At 44.7% G+C, this 19,068-nt stretch overlaps 1 protein-coding gene across 8 annotated transcripts in view; it reads left to right on the top strand.

The window, feature by feature from the left end:
- The window catches only part of STARD3NL (STARD3 N-terminal like), a 673,845-nt gene that overhangs the window by 110,777 nt on the left and 544,000 nt on the right, over nt 1–19,068 (top strand). For 7 of the 8 annotated variants that reach the window (XR_011020835.1, XR_011020836.1, XM_068236415.1 and 4 more), the window contains 3 exons: nt 3,986–4,039; nt 4,126–4,243; nt 15,995–16,093. Coding sequence is in view for 6 of the 8 variants with exons in the window: in XM_068236415.1 (XP_068092516.1) it covers nt 3,986–4,039; nt 4,126–4,243; nt 15,995–16,093 (271 nt within the window). In the remaining 2 variants the exon portion in view is untranslated. The remainder of the gene's footprint in view (nt 1–3,985; nt 4,040–4,125; nt 4,244–15,994; nt 16,094–19,068) is intronic. The other variant, XM_068236410.1, reaches the window with a different exon arrangement.

A 19,068-nucleotide genomic window follows, 5' to 3' on the forward strand; every position in this document is an offset into this window, starting at 1 on the left:
CTGGTGCTTCTACTGGCCCCCTGCAGCTATTAAGTCCCACGCCGTCACTGAAGCCCCCTCCGTTCGTTGCTGCCGGTGACCTGCTAATTATTTGTCTAGTTAGACGAATAGCACTGCGGTTTCTAGGCCGCGCGTGTCCTAGCTCCCGCGTGCGTCATCGGGAGCTTATTGCGCAGGCCAAAGTTTTCTTATACTGCACCTGTGCAGTAAGCTCCCGATGGCGCGCGGGAGTGAGGACGCGCACAGCCACGGCCACGCAGCCACAGTGCTATTCGTCTAGTAAGAGGAATAATTAGCAGGTCATTGGTGGCGACGAAACGAGGGGGCTTCAGTGATGGCTTGGGACTTAATAGCTGCAGGGGGCCGGTAGAAGCCCCAGGTTAGTGACACTTTTTGTTTTTTTTAATACCCCACAGAACCCCTTTAAGTGGCTGCACCTCTGGCACTTTGAGTCTGCCAGGAAAAAAGCGCAAAACAAATTTTCTGTGTCTTGTCTTGTAATCTCCTGACTGACTTGTATGGCAGCATCTGGGCCAATGCTACCTTTAAGGCAAAGTTCCTGCTTGCTTCAAGAGGTCGACCATAATCCCTGTACCCAAGGAGCAGGGAGTCACCGACCTCAACAACTTCAGACCTTTGGCTCTCACATCCGTCATTATGAAAACTTTTGAGAGCATGGTCATGCCCCTTCTAAAAGTCTCAACAGAGCCGCTGCTAGACCCACATCAGTTTGCATACAGAGCAAACAAGTCCACCAACGACGCCCTCAACATCTGCCTGGAGTCAGTCTACGAGCACCTGGACAGAGCGAACTCATACGCCAGGATCCTCCTCCTTGACTTTAGCTCTGCGTTTTTAACACCATCAGCCCTAAAATATTTCAGGAGAACCTTGCTGCGCTCAATGTCCACCCCTCCCTGCGCCTGTGGATCACTGACTTCCTCACAAACAGATCCCAGGTCGTCAAGCTGGGTGCCATCCTCTCTCAGCCAAGGACCACCAACACAGGGGCCCCACAAGGCTGCGTCCTGTCACCGATCCTGTTCTCTCTGTATACAAACAACTGCGAATCCACTGAAAGCTCCGTCAAAGTTGTCAAATTTGCGGATGACACCACCATTGTTGGACTCCTCTCCAACAACGATGAGGAGGCTTACCGTCACCAGGTCGAAAGTATCTGCAACTGGTGTAGGGTGAATGGGTTGGTCCTCAACACCGCAAAAACTGTTGAGCTGATCATAGACTTTAGAAAGCGCGCCCCCACCCCACCCCCAATCCATATTGAAGGCACGGAAGTCGCTTGACTCCCCTGCGCTCGTCTCCTGGGCACAACCATCTCCAACGACCTGAGGTGGAAGGCCAACACCACCTCCATCCAGAGGAAAGCCCAGCAGAGTCTATTCTTCCTCTGCCAACTGAGGAACTTCGGTATGGACCAGAAACTTCTGACAAGCTTCTACTCAGCCACAATTGAATCTGTCCTGTGCTCTTCTATATTGGTCTGGTACGCTGGCTTCTCTGCCAGTGATAGACACAAGCTACAGAAGGTCATCAAATCAGCGGAAAGAATCATTGGAAAACCTCTCCCCCCGCTGGACCTCCTCTACAACACCAGACTATGCTCCAGAGCTTTGCGGATCGCTAACAATCCCTCACACCCAGGTTCTCGCTTCTTCAGTCGGCTCCGTTTGGGCAAGAGGTATCGGTCCATCTACACCAGGACCTCAAGACACAGGAATCGTTTCTTCCCCTCAGCAGTCAAATCACTGAACTCTCTAGACTCACTCCCATCCCTCTCCACCACCGCACCGTCCTCCCATCAGCCTGCTCTTCAACTAGCCAGAACCGTTCTCCCTCAACTAACCAGAACCGTCCCTTAAGCATGTCTGCACGGCAGAGCTACATATTTACTGCGAACAAGGTTTTTCTCTGTTGTGTATCACCACTGTACTACATTATGTTTGATGTATGCTACCTGTTATCTCTGTTGCCTGTCCTTTTTCTGTACCTGCTTGTGCTAAGCCCAATTCCGGGCACGACCAAGTCGTGCTTGGCGATACATAAAATGATTCTGATTCTGAAGGCAAGGAGGGCAATTTCCCCAGGGTCCTCAACCGCTGCCACTCCCCCCCTCCTCTGCCTGCTGTCCATGATCTGCTGCTCTGCCCATGCTCACTATCTTCATGCCCTCTTCTCCATGACCTGTCATATGTAATTTCGCAATAGCATGTGCTGGGTCACTAAGAAGAGGCAGCTATCGCTGAGAATGAAGACTGGGAACCTGGACAGAGCAGCGCATTGGGACAGGTAGGTTACAATACTGCTAAAAATGGTGCAGGGGCCTTGTGGAGCATTAAGTTGAGGTGGGAAATCGGGGGGAGAAAACAGCAGCTGGATCAGGGGCCCTGGGGGCTGACTTTGAGGGGGGTAGTGGGGCCCCAGGCTACCTTTGCCCCAGGGTCCCATTGCACCTTAACCACTTGAGGACCGTGGTGTTAAACCCCCCTAAAGACCAGGCCATTTTTCATAAATTGGGCCACTGCAGCTTTAAGGGCTTGCTGCAGGGTCGCACAACTCAGCACACAAGTGATTTCTCCCCCCCCCCCCCCTTTTCTCCACACCAACAGAGCTCTCTGTTGGTGGGGTCTGATCGCTCCCCCAATGTTTATTTATTTTATTTTTATTTTTGTATTATTTTTGTAATAAAAGTGTGTATTTTTTTAAATAATTTTCCCTTCCTTCCCCAGTTAGCCTGCGATCGGCTGTGATAGGCTTCAGCCTATCACCGCCGATCGATTCTGTGTCCCCCAGGGGGACAGCCGCGTCACACAGCTGTCCCCAGTACAGCGCTGCCTTAGATCGCAGCGCTGTACAGGTATATTAGACGGCGGTCTCGCCGTCTAAGAGTCTGCGAGCGGCGTTCGCCGATGGGAGACTGAAGGCGGAGCAGAGATGCGCGCTCTCCTGCTAGCCCCATAGAAGGCCGTTCAACAGTCGGCAACAAGTTAAACCGGCCCTGGGTAGTACACCAACAACTATAAGATTTATTAGGCCTGATGCACTATGATGTGGTAAAGATACTGTTACTAATGCCAGGAGAGCACTGCACATTAACACTTTAGCGCTGTGGGTGTTACTGGGTTAATGTGCATGTTAGTATGGTAACCTGCAGAAACGTACATGATAATGCCCACAGCACTAAAGGGTTAACACGCTGAGCTCTCCTGGTGTTAGTAACGGTAAAATTGCTGTGTGCTCCCTGTGCAACTTTACCCCAGCATAGTGCATCAGGCCCATTTACTCTTTGCACTGTGTTTCTAGAATAGGTGTATTCTATAGCCTCATGTATTTAATGCGTTTTTCGATCTATACCTTTTGATAGTGTCATATCTTGTTACTTTTTTAATGTGCATTTGTTACTTTTGGGTTTCACTCAATAAAATGTGTTTTTTATTAACAAAAATATATATGTTTAACAAAAACATATTAATATATTAAAATAACTGAATGTAGAGCAGGCATGTCCAAACGCTGGGGGGCTAAATGCTGCTGGTGGCCCCCAAAGCTCTCTACAGTTGTTAATTCCATGTGGCCATGGCCAGCAGGCTGTAGCTGAGGCGCTGCAGAAACCGCTACTTATTAGCTGCTGCCACCGTACTAACTGCACACTGTATATGGGTTATTTCCCTTGAAAATGTTTTATTTGCCAAAATGTCACAGGTATAGTTTTTCTAATGGCAATCGGCAAAAATTGTGTTTAAATTCGCTAGTTCGGCCCCCAGCACTCTCAAGAACGGTGATATGGCCCTTGGCCTAAAAAGTTGTGATACCCCTGATGTAGAGGGAAGGTATTATGCAGTGTAAATGAAACTATTAATTGTCCATACCCAGTGTTTTTCTAGGAATGTGATAACTGAACTTGATTCTTAGTTATCCATGCCTCCAAAATTTAAATATTTGATCTCTTTTCTGTTGTGTTTTTTAGTTGACAACAGCCACAACTTGTGCCTCCCTGATAGTGAAAGTAATTTTATCTAAGGTAATCACATAATTTGTTTATAAATTAAAATGTGATACTGTATTTCAAACTGCAAATTGTTTAAAATGTGTATCACTTTCTTGCAGCTATTTTACCAAGGTGCATTTGGATATGTACTTCCTATAATGTCTTTTATCTTGGCCTGGATTGAAGCTTGGTTTCTAGACTTTAAAGTTTTACCCCAAGAAGCAGAAGAGGAGAACCGTAAGTCATTGTTTTCCTATGCATGTAACTCTGTGTGTAGGAATCCAGGAGATTCCAACTAGTATGGGGTCAGTACCGCCACTATATGTAAATAAATAACAGAGAATGCTCAGGTTTAGGCTAAGACTGAAGATTTAATAAAGAACAAAAGAACCAATGGCACAACCACGAAGTTAAAAGGAACCTGAGATGAGAGACCGGATATATTTATTTCCTTTAAACAATACCAGTTGCCTGGCAGTCCTGCTGATCTTTCTAGTCAGTAGGGTCTAAAGCACCCCCCTGAAGCAAGCACAGCAGCTAATCTTTTTAGATTTGTCATAGACATCTGGTCTGCATGCTTGTTCAGGGTCTTTGGCTTAAAGTAAACCTGAGGTAAAAATAAAATGACGAGATAAACAATTGAATATATATGCTCCTACTCCTAAAAAAATACTTTTTTAAATATCCCATGTTTTTATTTCTTATTTAAACATTTACAAAGTAGATTGAAAGTTTCGTTATCTCTGCTCAGTGCAGTGGCGTAAGGATAACCATAGCAGTCAGAGCAGCTGCTATGGGGCCTGGAGCCAAGGGGGGCCTAGTCCCCACAGCAAGTCACTACTTGTCTTTTTAAAATAAAATTCACTAACATTTCTCACCCCTTTCCTCCCAACTTACATCAAGTATCCACCATCCATCCCCTTCCCCCCCCCCCCCCCCCCCAGACTCCATCACAACTTCAAGCAGCAGGATGGTGAGGGGGGACTATTTTCTTACCACTCTGCTGGCGCATTAATACCACCCTGGCCAGCTCAACAATTCATCTGTAGTTCCGGACTGGACAGGTCTCGGTAACAGGTGGGCCAGTCCATAGCATCAATGCTTTTATTTTGCAGGAACTGCTGACACACTCCAGCCACATGAGGTCTAGGATTGTCTTGCATAAGGACATACATGTCAAACTCCGGCCCGTGGGCCAAATCTGGGCCTCAGAGCCTTTAAATTTGGCCCTCAAGGGGTTCTTCCCACTTTGCATTATGCTTGGCCCACTCTAGACGACCAGGGAAGCTATATTGGAGGTGGAGCCCTAGAACACCAGGGAAGCCATATGGGGTAGGGGGAAAGCACTAGACACCAGATAACTGTATAGTGGAGGGAGGACGACCACTAGACATCAGGGAACTGTATAGGAGTTGGAGGTGAGTAATTGGACACTAGTCAACTTCATAAAGTGTCTAGTAGACATTGAGGTTGGCCCGCAGCTGGGTCCCAGTGTTAAGTGTTGGCCCATTTTGTATTTGAGTTTGATAATCCTGCATTAGGAGGAAACCAGGGCAGTGGTGCTCACTACAAGCTCGTAATTACGGTTAATCCATAATTAAGGGCCAATTTGAGCAATTACGGGCTCTAAATCGGCGGCCTCTGCACTCCCCTCTTCTATGTAAAGTGGCAGCCATTTCAGAGCTTCGTCCTTGCTTGTGACTCTGTGGTACTGAGAGTATCTCCAGGCCTATTTGTCTGAAAGCAAGTGCATTTTACTGTTCCAAACACAGCGTTTTTAATGTTTTCCACATTGCCTTTCCATGTATTGTATTGTATTGTATTGTATTGTAGTGTTGGCTAGTGATTTGATTGTGTTAGTTATACAGTCAGTGTAGTTTCAAACAGTGTGCATAGGGATAGGAGTTTAATTAGATTAGCTTAGCTGTGTACTGTAGTGCAGGGCAAGCCAGGCCTGGCTGCCTGCCTATAGGTAGGGGGTTAGGGATTAGGGTGAGCTTTTAGTTTAATAGATTCAGTGTTAAGGCTGGTACACACCATGCAATTTCCCGTCAGATACTTTTTTTTTTGGACTAGAAAACTCACTTTTTCTCCCCCAAAAGTGGGGGGAAAAAGTCACTGCGTCTTATAGCCCAAATGCAGAGTTCCTGACTAGTGGACTGCCTTCCAATACAAACCTGCAACCCGCCGCAATGTCGGGAACTCCCTGTACTGTACCCATGCAGAAGAGGACACGGGGACACAAAGGGGTATAGAGGAGGACACAAATGGGACAGAGGAGGACACAGGGAGACACGAGGTACAAAGGGGGCATCACCCACAAGATGCCCGTTCACCATCAATGCACCAGGTTTAGTATATATTTTTCTCTTGGTTTTTGTCCTCTAAGCCTGGTTGTGCATAATGGTCAGGAGCGTCTTATAGTCCCAAAAATACGGTAGATGGGTCGAATAGATAATTTCCAACAGGTCCAATCTGATTTCTGATCGTTTTTCTGATAGATTTGCATAAAAGTGATCAGAAAATCAATCAGAAACCGCCTCCCTGTTGTCAGAGCATGCGGCGGTTTCTCCGCGCTCCGACTGCGCGCCAGCTGCCATGCTGAACGCGGAGTCAGCCGCCTCACCTTGAGTTTTGGCGGCGGCTTCTCCGCGTTTTCTCACAAGAGCCCAGAAATGTGGAGGGGAGAGAAACCCTCAAAATGGAAGGACTTTCACATACCCCTGTGAAAGGGAGAGTGGACGACGTCTACTAAATGAGAGTAGGCAGGGAAGGCTGTCTATTTTAAAAAATTTTGTTTTGTCTTTCGTTTTTTTTTTTCTTTACTGTCTTGGCACCGTTCTGAAATTTTCCCACCTGTCCATAAAATAAAATTAGACAAACAAAAAGATGACACAAATTAACATGTTCTCCCAGAATGTCCATGGGCTGAATATCCCAGAAAAAAGATCTATATTACTCCAGAGTCTCCATAAACAACAAATACAGGTGGCTTTCTTGCAGGAAACCCACCTGAGAGGGGAGCAACACCCAGAGATTACTAATAGAAGGTACCCGACTGCATATTACAGTAACAACGCGGAAGCTAAAAGTAGAGGGGTAGCAATAGTGTTAGCAAATAGTATACGCCAAGAGGAGATTGAAATAGGCAAAGACACACAGGGAAGATATCTGATAATAAAAGGGGTATTTAATGATAGAAGGATGGCTTTGGGTGTAATATACGCGCCAAATACGGGTCAGGTGGGGTTTATGGATCAGTTTTTGAATAAACTAGATGAATTTGCTGAGGGGACAATAGTGGTGGCGGGGGACTTAAATTTTGCAATGGACCCTCAAATAGATACGTCCACGGGGAAGTCATCCCTCACCAGAAGAGCCCATCATAGAGTCAGGAAGGAACTAAGTAAGCGCCAACTAGTGGATATCTGGCGTATTCAACACCCTACAGCAAGAGATTATACATATTACTCGCCTCCGCATAAATCATACTCTAGACTAGATTACTTTCTGGTCTCGCATAACTTATTGTCAGAAGAAATAGAGGCGAGAATTGAAACATCAGTGATATCAGACCATTCCCCGATCAGCATTAAGGTGGGATTCAGGGCAGGGGAGAGGGGCCCATGGAATTGGAAGCTAAATGAATCATTGCATTGGAAATAGCAGGGTGTCTGGCAGAAATAACAAGACTGGAGGTACAGCATAAAAAACCGATAGCAGAAAACGTACGGATAGACCTGACAAGAGAAAGGGAAAAGCTCAAGAATTTGTTGTTCACAAAAGCAAAATTTGCAGCAACTAGATGTAAAAGAAATGTTTACGAGTTTGGAAACAAGGGAAGCAGATTGCTGGCGAGACAATTAAAGCAGCAACAGACTGCGAATTATATTCCATTTCTATGTGATAATAAAGGACAGAAGCATTACAGGAATGAGTCCCTATGTAGGATGTTCCATAATTACTACGCCAAATTATATGGGATGGAAGAGGGTGATATGGGGAATAGGGAGGACATGCAGGATTATGTGACAGCCTCTGGCATGGGAAAAATACATCCTATGGAAGCAGATAGTATGGAAAGAGAAATATCGATGGAGGAATTGGACAGGGCAATGGGGCAAATGCCGGGGGGAAGGCTCCAGGCCCAGATGGATATACCCTTGAATATTATAGGAGATTTGGAGAGATCCTGAAACCACACTGGGAGAGGGTATTACATGCCATTAAGGCAAAGGATAACAGGGAGGGTAGACTGGGCCAGGAATCTTTGGTGTCACATATCTCAGTGATACCGAAGGAGGGGAAGGATCTGGCATCTTGTGCGGGATATAGGCCTATATCCCTACTAAATATAGACTTAAAGGTGCTAGCAAAAATCTTAGTAAACAGGATAAATCCAGTATTAAAGGAGCTGGTGCATTATGATCAGGCGGGTTTCATACAGGGGCGGGAGGCAAGGGATAACACCGTGAGGTCGGTAAATGTGATTCAGTGGGTTGGATCCTCACCTGGCCCTGTTGTCTTGCTATCCCCAGATGCGGAAAAGGCGTTTGATGGGGTCAGGTGGGGAAATATTAAGGTGGTGTTGGAGCATATAGGCCTGGGTGAAAACATGAGAGCCTGGATAGCATCTATGTAGAGAGATTTAACGGCCAGAGTCAAAGTAAATGGATTACTGTCTAGTCCCCTGGAAATAACCAATGGAACCCGGCAGGGTTGCCCGCTGTCCCCCCTGGTATTTGCCCTAACCTTGGAGCCTTTTCTGAGAACAATACGTAAAAACGCAGATATTACGGGAGTAAAAATAGGACTGACAGAGCATAAGATCGCAGCATATGCAGACGATCTGTTGTTCTATTTGACAAATCCTAGGATAGCTTTGCCAAATTTAATGAAGGCATTTACTGAATATGGGAGGATTGCAAATTTTAAGATTAACTGGGATAAATGCGAGGCAATGAGCATGGGGATGAAGGAGGAGGAAGTAGAACAAATAAAAACAAACTTCCCGTTCAGATGGATGAAAGATTCCCTAAGCTATCTAGGTATAAAATTGGCGAGAAATACGCAGGAGAATATTAGATTAAATTATTATCCACTGCTTAATATATTGAAAAAAGATCTAGAAAGATGGGCTAAACTGAAATGTTCCTGGTTTGGAAGGATTAGTGTACTTAAAATGAATATTATGCCGAGGCTGTTGTATGTCTTCCAGGCCCTCCCTGTTCCCCTACCCAGAAGCTATTTGGACGAATTAAAAAAGATGCTTACAAAGTTTGTATGGCAGAATAAAAGGGCTAGGTTGAAATTTGCACTTATTTCACAGTCAAAAGATAAAGGTGGTCTAGCTGTACCGGACCCCATGAGATATTACCAGGCAGCTGTTTGTACTAGGGTGGTTGATTGGAATAGAAATGAAGCTTCTAAACAGTGGGTTGGACTGGAAAAGGAATTATTGGAGGGCGAATTGAGGGTAGCCCCTTGGCTCCCATATATACCAGAGGCATATCGAATGCCAGGTACACTGGTAGAAAATACTTTGAAAATTTTTAAGAAGGTAAGTAGTAGGAGGGAGATGTCTATGGGCCCCTCTCCCCTTATGCCATTGTTGGGAAATAGCAGATTCCCACCGGGGTGCCAAAAAGGAAGTTATAGAGAATGGAGGATGGGTAGAAGCCCACAGATCTGCTCCATGATTAGAAACGGTAGATGGTTGGATGAAAGGGAAATAGCAGAACAACTTCAGGTGACGAAGATAGATAGGTGGAGCATGTACCAGTTCAGACATTTTCTTCTCACATTGGGCACAAGGGAGACATTGTCAAGGGAACTGACTCAGTTTGAGAGGCTCTGTCTGATGAAGGGATTGACAAAAGGAACCCTAGCAAAAATTTATAAAATATTGGAGGAGGAGGAAGACCATACTTTAAAGTATAAAATAAATTGGGAGGAGGACATGGGGAGGAATTAGAAGAGTACCCAATGGGAAAGAATTGTGAGGATGACATATAAGGCCTCGATGTCCACTAGAATACAGGAATCTGGGTATAAGTTGGTAACGAGGTGGTACTACACGCCAGCTAGATTAAATAAGATGAGTGGGGTAAGCCCAATATGCTGGAGGTGCGGTAAGGAAAGAGGGGATTTAATGCATATTTGGTGGACATGTGAAGGCCTTGTCGGATACTGGGAGAAAGTAAAGAAATACATATGGGAACTGGCTGGAATACCAGCACAGTCAGACCGGGAGGTATATTTGTTACACCTGGTGGAAAAAGGGATTAAAGAGTATAGGGGGTCACTGGGGATGCATCTAATTAATGCTTCTCGAATTCTAATTGCAAGAAACTGGAAGTGTCAACAGGCCCCCTCCATAAGGGAATGGTTCATAGAAATTGACCAAATTTATCAGATGGAGGAACTCTCAAGTATAATTAAGGGTAAAGAAAATCGGGGATGGGATAAATGGTTAGAATTTAGAGAAACAGAAGAATATGAAAAGGGAATGACATAGAGCCCAGAAGTGGATGGGAGGCTCGCCCATGGGCGGGGAGACATTGGCCGTGGTTCACAGGGCTCCGCTGGAAGCCTAGTGGTTGGTTGAGGGGGCGCCCGGTGGAGTTCTGGGGGCTGCGGCCACTGTGAACAAATTAGGGTTCGCTGGAAGAGAAGGACAGGTGGGACCGGTGGGTATTTATTCTTTGCATTGGGTGAGATCTAAACCTTTGGGTGGTGGTTCTAATTTTATACCAGTGTCTCTTAGAGGGGTATGTAAACTGAGGATGGGGCATTGGTTCCTCCCCAAGAAGGGAGAAATGATTGGAAGGAGGCTGGGCGAATAAGAAATGGCGTAGGAAGAGGGAAGAGAAGGAGAATAGTCCTGGGAACAGTGGAGGTGGGTCAGAATTGGGGAAGAGGGGGGGTGGGGAGGGACACCCTCAGAAATATATGTGTAAGGATTTTTGTACTGGTAACTCTTTTTTCCTTTTTGTAAGATGATGGAAAATATTTATTGTTGGATAAATAAAGAACAAAAAAAAAAGAAAATAAATTGGGTGAAATCCTCACTATTCGCGATAGACCCAGGTGCTCAAAAAGCAGCTGCAATCACTCCTTTGTAATGGGTCTCCACATTCAAATATCTTGGTATACACATCCAATACCCACTAAAAGACTACCTTAAAGTCAACCTTAATCCAATCATTGAATCACTAGATAAACACTGCCACACCTGGGCTAATCTACCATTGACAGTTATGGGAAGATCTAATCTTGTCAAAATGCTATTCTTGCCACGCTTTACGTATATATTTAGACAAACACCTATTTGGATCTCTAATTCCTTATTTAAAAGAATTGAAATGATCCTAGTGACCTTCTTATGGGCTGGAGGAATGCCCCGAATTTCTCTTACTACCTTCTAACTTCCCACATCTCTCGGAGGTATGGCCATCCCAAATTTCAAATTGTATTTTTGGGCGTCTGCCATTGTAACGGTTAGATGGTGGTTCGCCCAGGACGATAGGAATACAGCTTCTATGCTGGAGGTCGCAGTGGTGTGTTCGCTGGAGGGACTCTCTCTTTTGCCATTCAGAGGTGCTAAAGCCCTTGATGAATTGCCTATACCTATGGTTTTCACCATCAAAGTCTGGGACACCGCTAGGAAAAAATACGCGCAACCTGATGTTTACTCGCTCTTTACTTCCCTTTGGTGCAATCCTCACCTGCCCCACTTCCAACATATACCTGATGCCATCCAATGGTCGAGATTCGGAATTAAATGGCTTAAACATACAGAGGGGCAACTGTCTTCTTTTGACAATCTAAAACAAGAATTTTCCCTAACTAACAAGATGTTTTTTAGGTACATTCAAATCAGACATGCTGCTAGTTCTCAATTCTCTAATACTATTGTACTAAAATCAGATCCATTAGAAGCCCTATTACTGCAGAAACATCTGGATTCACCCCTCTCTGCAATGTACTCCACCCTAATTGATACTTCAACCCCCAGAGTAATTAAAGCATTTCAAGAGTGGCAGACAGATGCGCCTGACCTAGAAGAGTTGGAGTGGAGGGATATGCTGGAGGATACAGGATCTTATCATATTTCTATAAAAGATAGGCTTATTCAACTGAAGTTTATCTATAGAATATATTATACTCCTATGAGACTGGCACAAATGTATTCGGGAAGATCAGACAGATGCCATAGATGCGGCCAAAACTCTGCAAATTTCATCCATATGGTCTGGATGTGTCCTCACTTACAGACCTTTTGGAACCAAATAAATACCTTCCTCCAAAAAATCTTTGAAAGAACTATTATTACCAACCCAAAGTCACACTTACTAGGAATTGCGGCAGACATAGTTCCTAACAGGAGATTAACTACTTTGGCCTATTAACTACATGTCATGCTTAGAGTGACGTAATGTAAACAAACTCATAGTTGCCATCTTGTGGCCAAATAGTAAAACTACATCTACATGTAAAAAAATAAATAAATAAGCACATTTACATAAAAAAATTACTATTTACATCCCACCCTTCCAAAAATACCCAACTAAAATGTTTAATAAAAAAAAAAATTACAGTAAAAAAAAAAAGTAAATATACACATACACATGTCTATCTCATCATGTCACATGTCACTTTGGGTATCCTTTAAGGTAGTCAATTGTAAGTTTCCCTCCTCCTTTAATTTTCTCTGAAATGTAGCAACATGGGGGTCTCAAAATAACCTTCAAATGACCTGAAGATAAAGATTGTTCACCATCATGGTTTAGGGTAAGGATACAGAAAGCTGTCTCAGAGATTTCTGCTGTCTGTTTCCACAGTTAGGAACATATTGAGGAAATGGAAGATCACAGGCTCAGTTCAAGTTAAGGCTCGAAGTGGCAGACCAAGAAATATCTCGGATAGACAGAAGCGACAAATGGTGAGAACAGTCAAAGTCAACCCACAGACAAGCACCAAAGACCTACAACATCCTCTTGCTGCAGATGGAGTTACTGTACATCATTCAACCATTTGGCGCACTTTACACAAGGTGCTGTATGCGAGAGTAATGCAGAGGAAGCCTTTTCTCCGCCCACAGCACAAACAGAGCCGCTTGAGGTGTGCTAAAGCACATTTGGATAAGCCAGCTTCATTTTGGAATAAAGTACTGTGGACTGATGAAACTAAAATTGAGATCTTTGGGCATAACAAGGAGGCGTTATGCATGGAGGAAAAAGAACACAGCATTCCAAGAAAAAACCTGCTACCTAGAGTAAAATATAGTGGTGGTTCCATCATGCTATAGGGCGGGGTGGGCAGTGCAGGGACTGGGAATCTTGTCAAAGTTGAGGGACGCATGGATTCCCCTCAGTATCAGCAGATTCTGGAGACCAATGTCCAGGAATCAGTGACAAAGCTGAAACTGCGCCGGGGCTGGATCTTTCAACAAGACAACAACCCTAAATACTGCTTAAAGTCCACTAAAGCATTCATGCAGAGGAACAAGTACAACATTCTGAAATGGCCATCTCAGTCCCCAGACCTTTAGAGGCTATCATTTCTGCAAAAGGAGGATCTACTAAATATTGATTTCATTTCTTTTTTGTGATGCAAATTTATGCACCTGCCTAATTTTGTGTAAACAATTATTGCACACTTTCTGTAAATCCAATAATCTTCATTCCACTTCTCAAATATCACTGTGTGCGTCTGGGGTCCCCAACCACTGCTGGTCCGTTGGCAGTTTTCCACCAGGCCGCAGCGGGTCTGTCACCTCGCCCCTCCCCCCCCGCGGCCGCCGCTCCTGTTACCTTATGAGCTGGCGGCCGCTTGTTCTCTTAGATTCCCCGTAGCCCCTCTCCTCTTAGCAGCATCTCCTATTACAGGAGCGCGTCTTGCGGCTGCTGTAAGGAGGGAAGGAAGCAGGACAGCGGCTTCCTGTAGCGGCGATATGCATCACCGTTACCATGGGAACCGCTGTCCTGCTTTCTTCCCTCCTTGCAGCAGCCACAAGACGCGCTGCTGTAATAGAAGATACTGCTAAGAGGAGAGGGCCTACGGGGAATCTAAGAGAACAAGCGGCTGCCAGCTCAGAAAGTAACAGGAACGATGGCCGCGGGGTGGGGGGCCGCTTGGGGGGGGGGGGGTTTGCACTACCTACCCATACTAGGGCACTATACTAGCTATACTGGGCACTTTACTTGCTATACTGGGGTACTACCTACCCATACTGGGCACTATACTAGCTATACTGGGCACTATACCAGCTATACTGGGCGCTTTACTAGCTATACTGGGCACTATACTAGCTAGACTGGGCACTTTACTAGCTATACTGGGCACTACCTACCCATACTGGACACTATACTAGCTATACTGGGCACTATACTAGCTATACTGGGCACTATACTAGCTATAATGGGCACTTTACTAGCTATACTGGGCACTACCTACTCATACTGGACACTATACTAGCTATACTGGGCACTATACTAGCTATACTGGGCACTACCTACCCATACTGGACACTATACTAGCTATACTGGGCACTATACTAGCTATACTGGCCACCATACTAGCCATACTGGGCACTATACTAGCTATACTGGGCACTATACTAGCCATACTGGGCACTATACTAGCTATACTGGGCACTATACTAGCCATACTGGGCACTATACTAGCTATACTGGGGCACTACCTACCCATACTGGACACTATATTAGCTGTACTGGGCACTATACTAGCTATACTGGGGCACTATCTACCCATACTGGGACTATACTAGCTATACTGGTCACTATACTAGCTATACTGGGACACTATGCTAGCTATACTGGGGCACTATACTAGCTATACTGGGGTAACTATACTAGCCATAATGGGGTAACTATGCTTGCTATACCGCTGCACCCCCCCCCCCCCCCCGTAACCCGCTGCGCACGACACTGTCCACTTGGTCGCCCAGGTCCGATAGGTCCGATCACCGCGCGGATCGATTCCCCGCTCGATACCCAATAGGGAAGCGCCCGCGGGGGCGAACGGGAATCGATCTGCAGGGATACGCAGGGGACACGGCGGGAGTCGATCTGGCTGCTAATCGAGCCGCTGGATCTAACCGTGTATTCCCAGCATTACAGACAGTGTGGACTGAAGGTGCTATTAGTGATAAGCACATTCACTTTTCAACATAGACTGTTGACTGGCTGACTTTTCTAAAAATGAACAAGACTTCGATTGGCCATGACTTTAACGCTCCCTCTGCAGAGTGCACTGACTAATTGGCAACTGCTGTATGGACAGTGCTCTGTAAGGCCTGCTATGTCACTTAGAACAGAGTTGTGTAACTGGCTCATTTTTTGACTGGACGGTGTAATGCATAATGCACAAAGATTTGGGAAAAGCCCCTACAAAGATAATTGAAGTATTTATAAAGGAGATCTACCACAAAATACAGTTATGGAGTATGTGTCGCGTTTTCAGAGTGATCACATTCACTGGCTTAGGACAAAATCAAATGCGTTTAAAATCACAAAACTGCAAATCAGAATTCACTAGCAGTTTCTGATATCGGGAAGCTGCTCCATAGTGGGCTCCAGGCGTTACATCTTGGAAATTATCACTAAAGTCATAATAAGCCTCATAATTTATAGAGCATTTGAACAGCATGTTTTGTGGACTGTGCAGCACCCACTAATACCTGTGGTTATTTAGCAGATGAAACCTGCTCTTTGAGTGTTGAATACATCATGTAGCTTATAACTTTTGAGCATTGGTAATAATCAGACTATCAAAAAGACATTTTCCAACTAGATGATGTTAGAAATACTTTTGCGTAATAGAAATTTAATTTTATACAGTAACTCTTTGTAAACAAACTGTATAGTTTTGCTATACAAGTTCCAGTTCAAGGTGATATAAGAAGACTAATAAAGTTATACACGATTAACCTAGCATTGTAAAGTTGTTTGTGTTAACTTTTAGGTCGTTTGATGATACAAACTGTTTCTGAACGAGCTGTTTTGTTGCCACCTGGGCCAAGATCAGAGGGGCAGTTTTATTCACCCCCAGAATCACCTGCAGGTATGTTTTACATACAAATTGTGTGTGTACGCGCGTGTGTGTGAGGACAAATTCAGGAAAAAATTTACTAACTTTGGTGCATCCATGCTGCAGGAACATCTTGTAGACCTTTCCCCCCAAGCTCTCTCTAAGCTACCCTATCTAAGCTACACTACCCAGCTACACCACACCAACCCTTACTGCACCCCTCCAGCTACACTACTCTAACTCCTGCTGCGCCACCAGCTACACTACACTAACTCCTGATGTAGAACCAAATAAGCTACACTACACAACACACTACACTAACTCCTACTGTCCCACCAACTACATTGCAATATATCAACTTGACCACTGATGTTTTTTACTCCTTGGGGACCAGAGCAATTTTCACATTTCTGCACTCCTCCCTTTCATTCCCCATTAACTTTTACTACTAATCATAATGAAATGATCTATAACTTGTTTTTTTCACCACCTATTAGGCTTTTTGGGGGTGGTATTTGTTTTCAGTAATTACTTTATTTTCTATGCATTTTAATGGTAAAAATGAGGGGGGAAATGAAAAAATACACTTTTTCTACAATTCCATCGCCTAGTTTTAAAATAAACAATGCTATTCTAGATAAAACCTACATATTTAATTTGTTCATGTGTCCCATCACAACATTTGAATGTCAGGGTGACCATATTTTGATTTCCAAAAAAGAGGACGATCACAACAGCATGTGGGCGTGGTCATGGGTGGGGCCAAATATACAAGACCTTAGCAGTGTGCTGTCCAACTTCGCGGGCATGGAGGGACGTTTTCTTTTTTTCCAGACCACATGGTGGAGGGCTGGCTGATCACAAAATGCAATAAGATTGGCAACAGATTTCCCCACAAATGGAATCAGATTGGCAGCATATTTCTCTACAAATGCAATGAGATTGGCAGCATATTTCCCTACAAATGGAATCAGATTGGCAACACATTTCCCCACAAATGCAATCTTATTGGCAGCACATTTATCCACAAATTCAATCTTATTGACAGCAGATTTTCCCACAAATGCAATCTTATTGGCAGAAGATTTCCCCACAAATGCAATCTCATTGGCAGCAGATTTCCCCACAAATGCTATGAGATTAGCAGCAGATTTCCCCACAAATGCAATGAGATTGGCAGCACATTTCCCTACAAATGCTATGAGATTGGCAGCAGATTTCCCCACAAATGCAATCTTATTGGCAGCAGATTTCCCCACAAATGCAATCTTATTGGCAGCAGATTTCCCCACAAATGCAATGAGATTGGCAGCATACACACCTCAGATCAGCAGGAGATAAGAGCCAAGTCAGCCACACCAGCCGTGCACCGGTGAATTCAAATGCAGGAAGTGACATCATCGGTCACGTCCAGCATTTAAAGTCCACCGTGTGGCTGCTATGCGCCGGTCTGGCTGGTTCCCATCCAGGCCCGGATTTACATCACAGGAGCCTATAGGCACTGGAGTTCTAGCGCCTTAGACTCCTCCCACAAATATTTATGGAAATGCCCCCAAAACTGCACCACAGTGTGATTGAATTGCAGCGCTATTGGGCTCTGTGGAATTCTTTGTGGAATTCTGTGTTTCTCTGTGGAAACCCGCCCCAAATAAATTCATACCAAGGAAACTGGAGTGCTAGGAGCCAAGAATGAAAACTGCTAAGTACAATATCAACAGATGGGATAAAAAGTTTAAAAATTAGTTAGTGCTGTATGCTGCTTATGGTGATGTGGGCAGAAGGGCAGGGCAAGAAGACTATCATATCATAGAAAAGAGTGACAGTGCACATATCCCAACTAGGAACTCCTATCCAGCAGTGAGGGAGTTAATGCAGAACGCTGAAATGAGAGGTGTTAGAGCTTGGAGTGATTAGTGAGGGGGGAAGAAACAGCACAGATAAGCAGCTCACCCAAAGGAATGCCAAGCATGTATGCCGGTGTCCTCATCCCAATCTGTCTGGCTGCATCATGCAATTCTCTATTTAATCCACCCGCGCTGGCTCTGGAGGATATGTCTTTGCAGTCAGAAGCAGCACAGCCAGGCAGCACGTGACAGCATTACGCTGAGAAGTAGTGAAACGAGAAGAGGGAGCGTCTGCATAGAGACGGGGAGGGAAAGAAGAGAGACACTCGGGGAGCGGTGGGATCCGCCTCTCCTCCAATCAAGCGCCTGTAGGCTCTGTGCCTCGGTACTTTAATGGTAAATCCAGCCCTGTTCCCATCATGAAGAGCCGTTTTGGGAGCCGAGCGGCCGAGCCAGAAGAGCCAATGCTTAAAGAGCCGGAATTCCCATCACTAGACAGAGTCTCAGTCTAGTGATGGGAATTCCGGCTCTTTAGAAAGCATCGGCTCTTCTGGCTTGCTTGGCCGCTCGGCTCCCTTTAAAGAGCCGGCTCTTGTTCGGCTCCCAAACGGCTCTTCACTACCGACTACCCAGACATTTAAAAAACCCGCCAGGACGCCCCGGACAGGTCGGAAAAAGTGGACCTGTCCGGGCAAAAGAGGACTCCTGGTCACCCTATGTATGGTGACAATATTATACTTGGAAATAAAGGTGTATATTTTTGGGGGGCGGGGGGGGGGGTTATTTAATTGTACCCTATCAGTAATTACAATATCTTATTTGCAAATATAACAGTAATACAACCTCAGGACATACATATTTAACCACCACTGCAGTCATAGAACACCTTAAGGACCAGACACTTTTTTTCCATTCAGACCACTGCAGCTTTAACGGTTTATTGCTTGGTCATACAACCTACTATCTAAATGAATTTTACCTCCTTTTCTTGTCACTAATACAGCTTTCTTTTGGTGCTATTTGATTGCTGCTGTGATTTTTAGTTTTTATTATATTCATCAAAAAAAGACATGAATTTTGTAAAAAAAAATGATTTTTTTTTTTAACTTTCTCTGTTGACATTTTTCAAATAAAGTAAAATTTCTATATACATTTTTGTCCAAA

Source organism: Hyperolius riggenbachi, chromosome 5 (genome assembly GCF_040937935.1).
Source record: "Hyperolius riggenbachi isolate aHypRig1 chromosome 5, aHypRig1.pri, whole genome shotgun sequence".
Classification (NCBI taxonomy): domain Eukaryota; kingdom Metazoa; phylum Chordata; class Amphibia; order Anura; family Hyperoliidae; genus Hyperolius; species Hyperolius riggenbachi.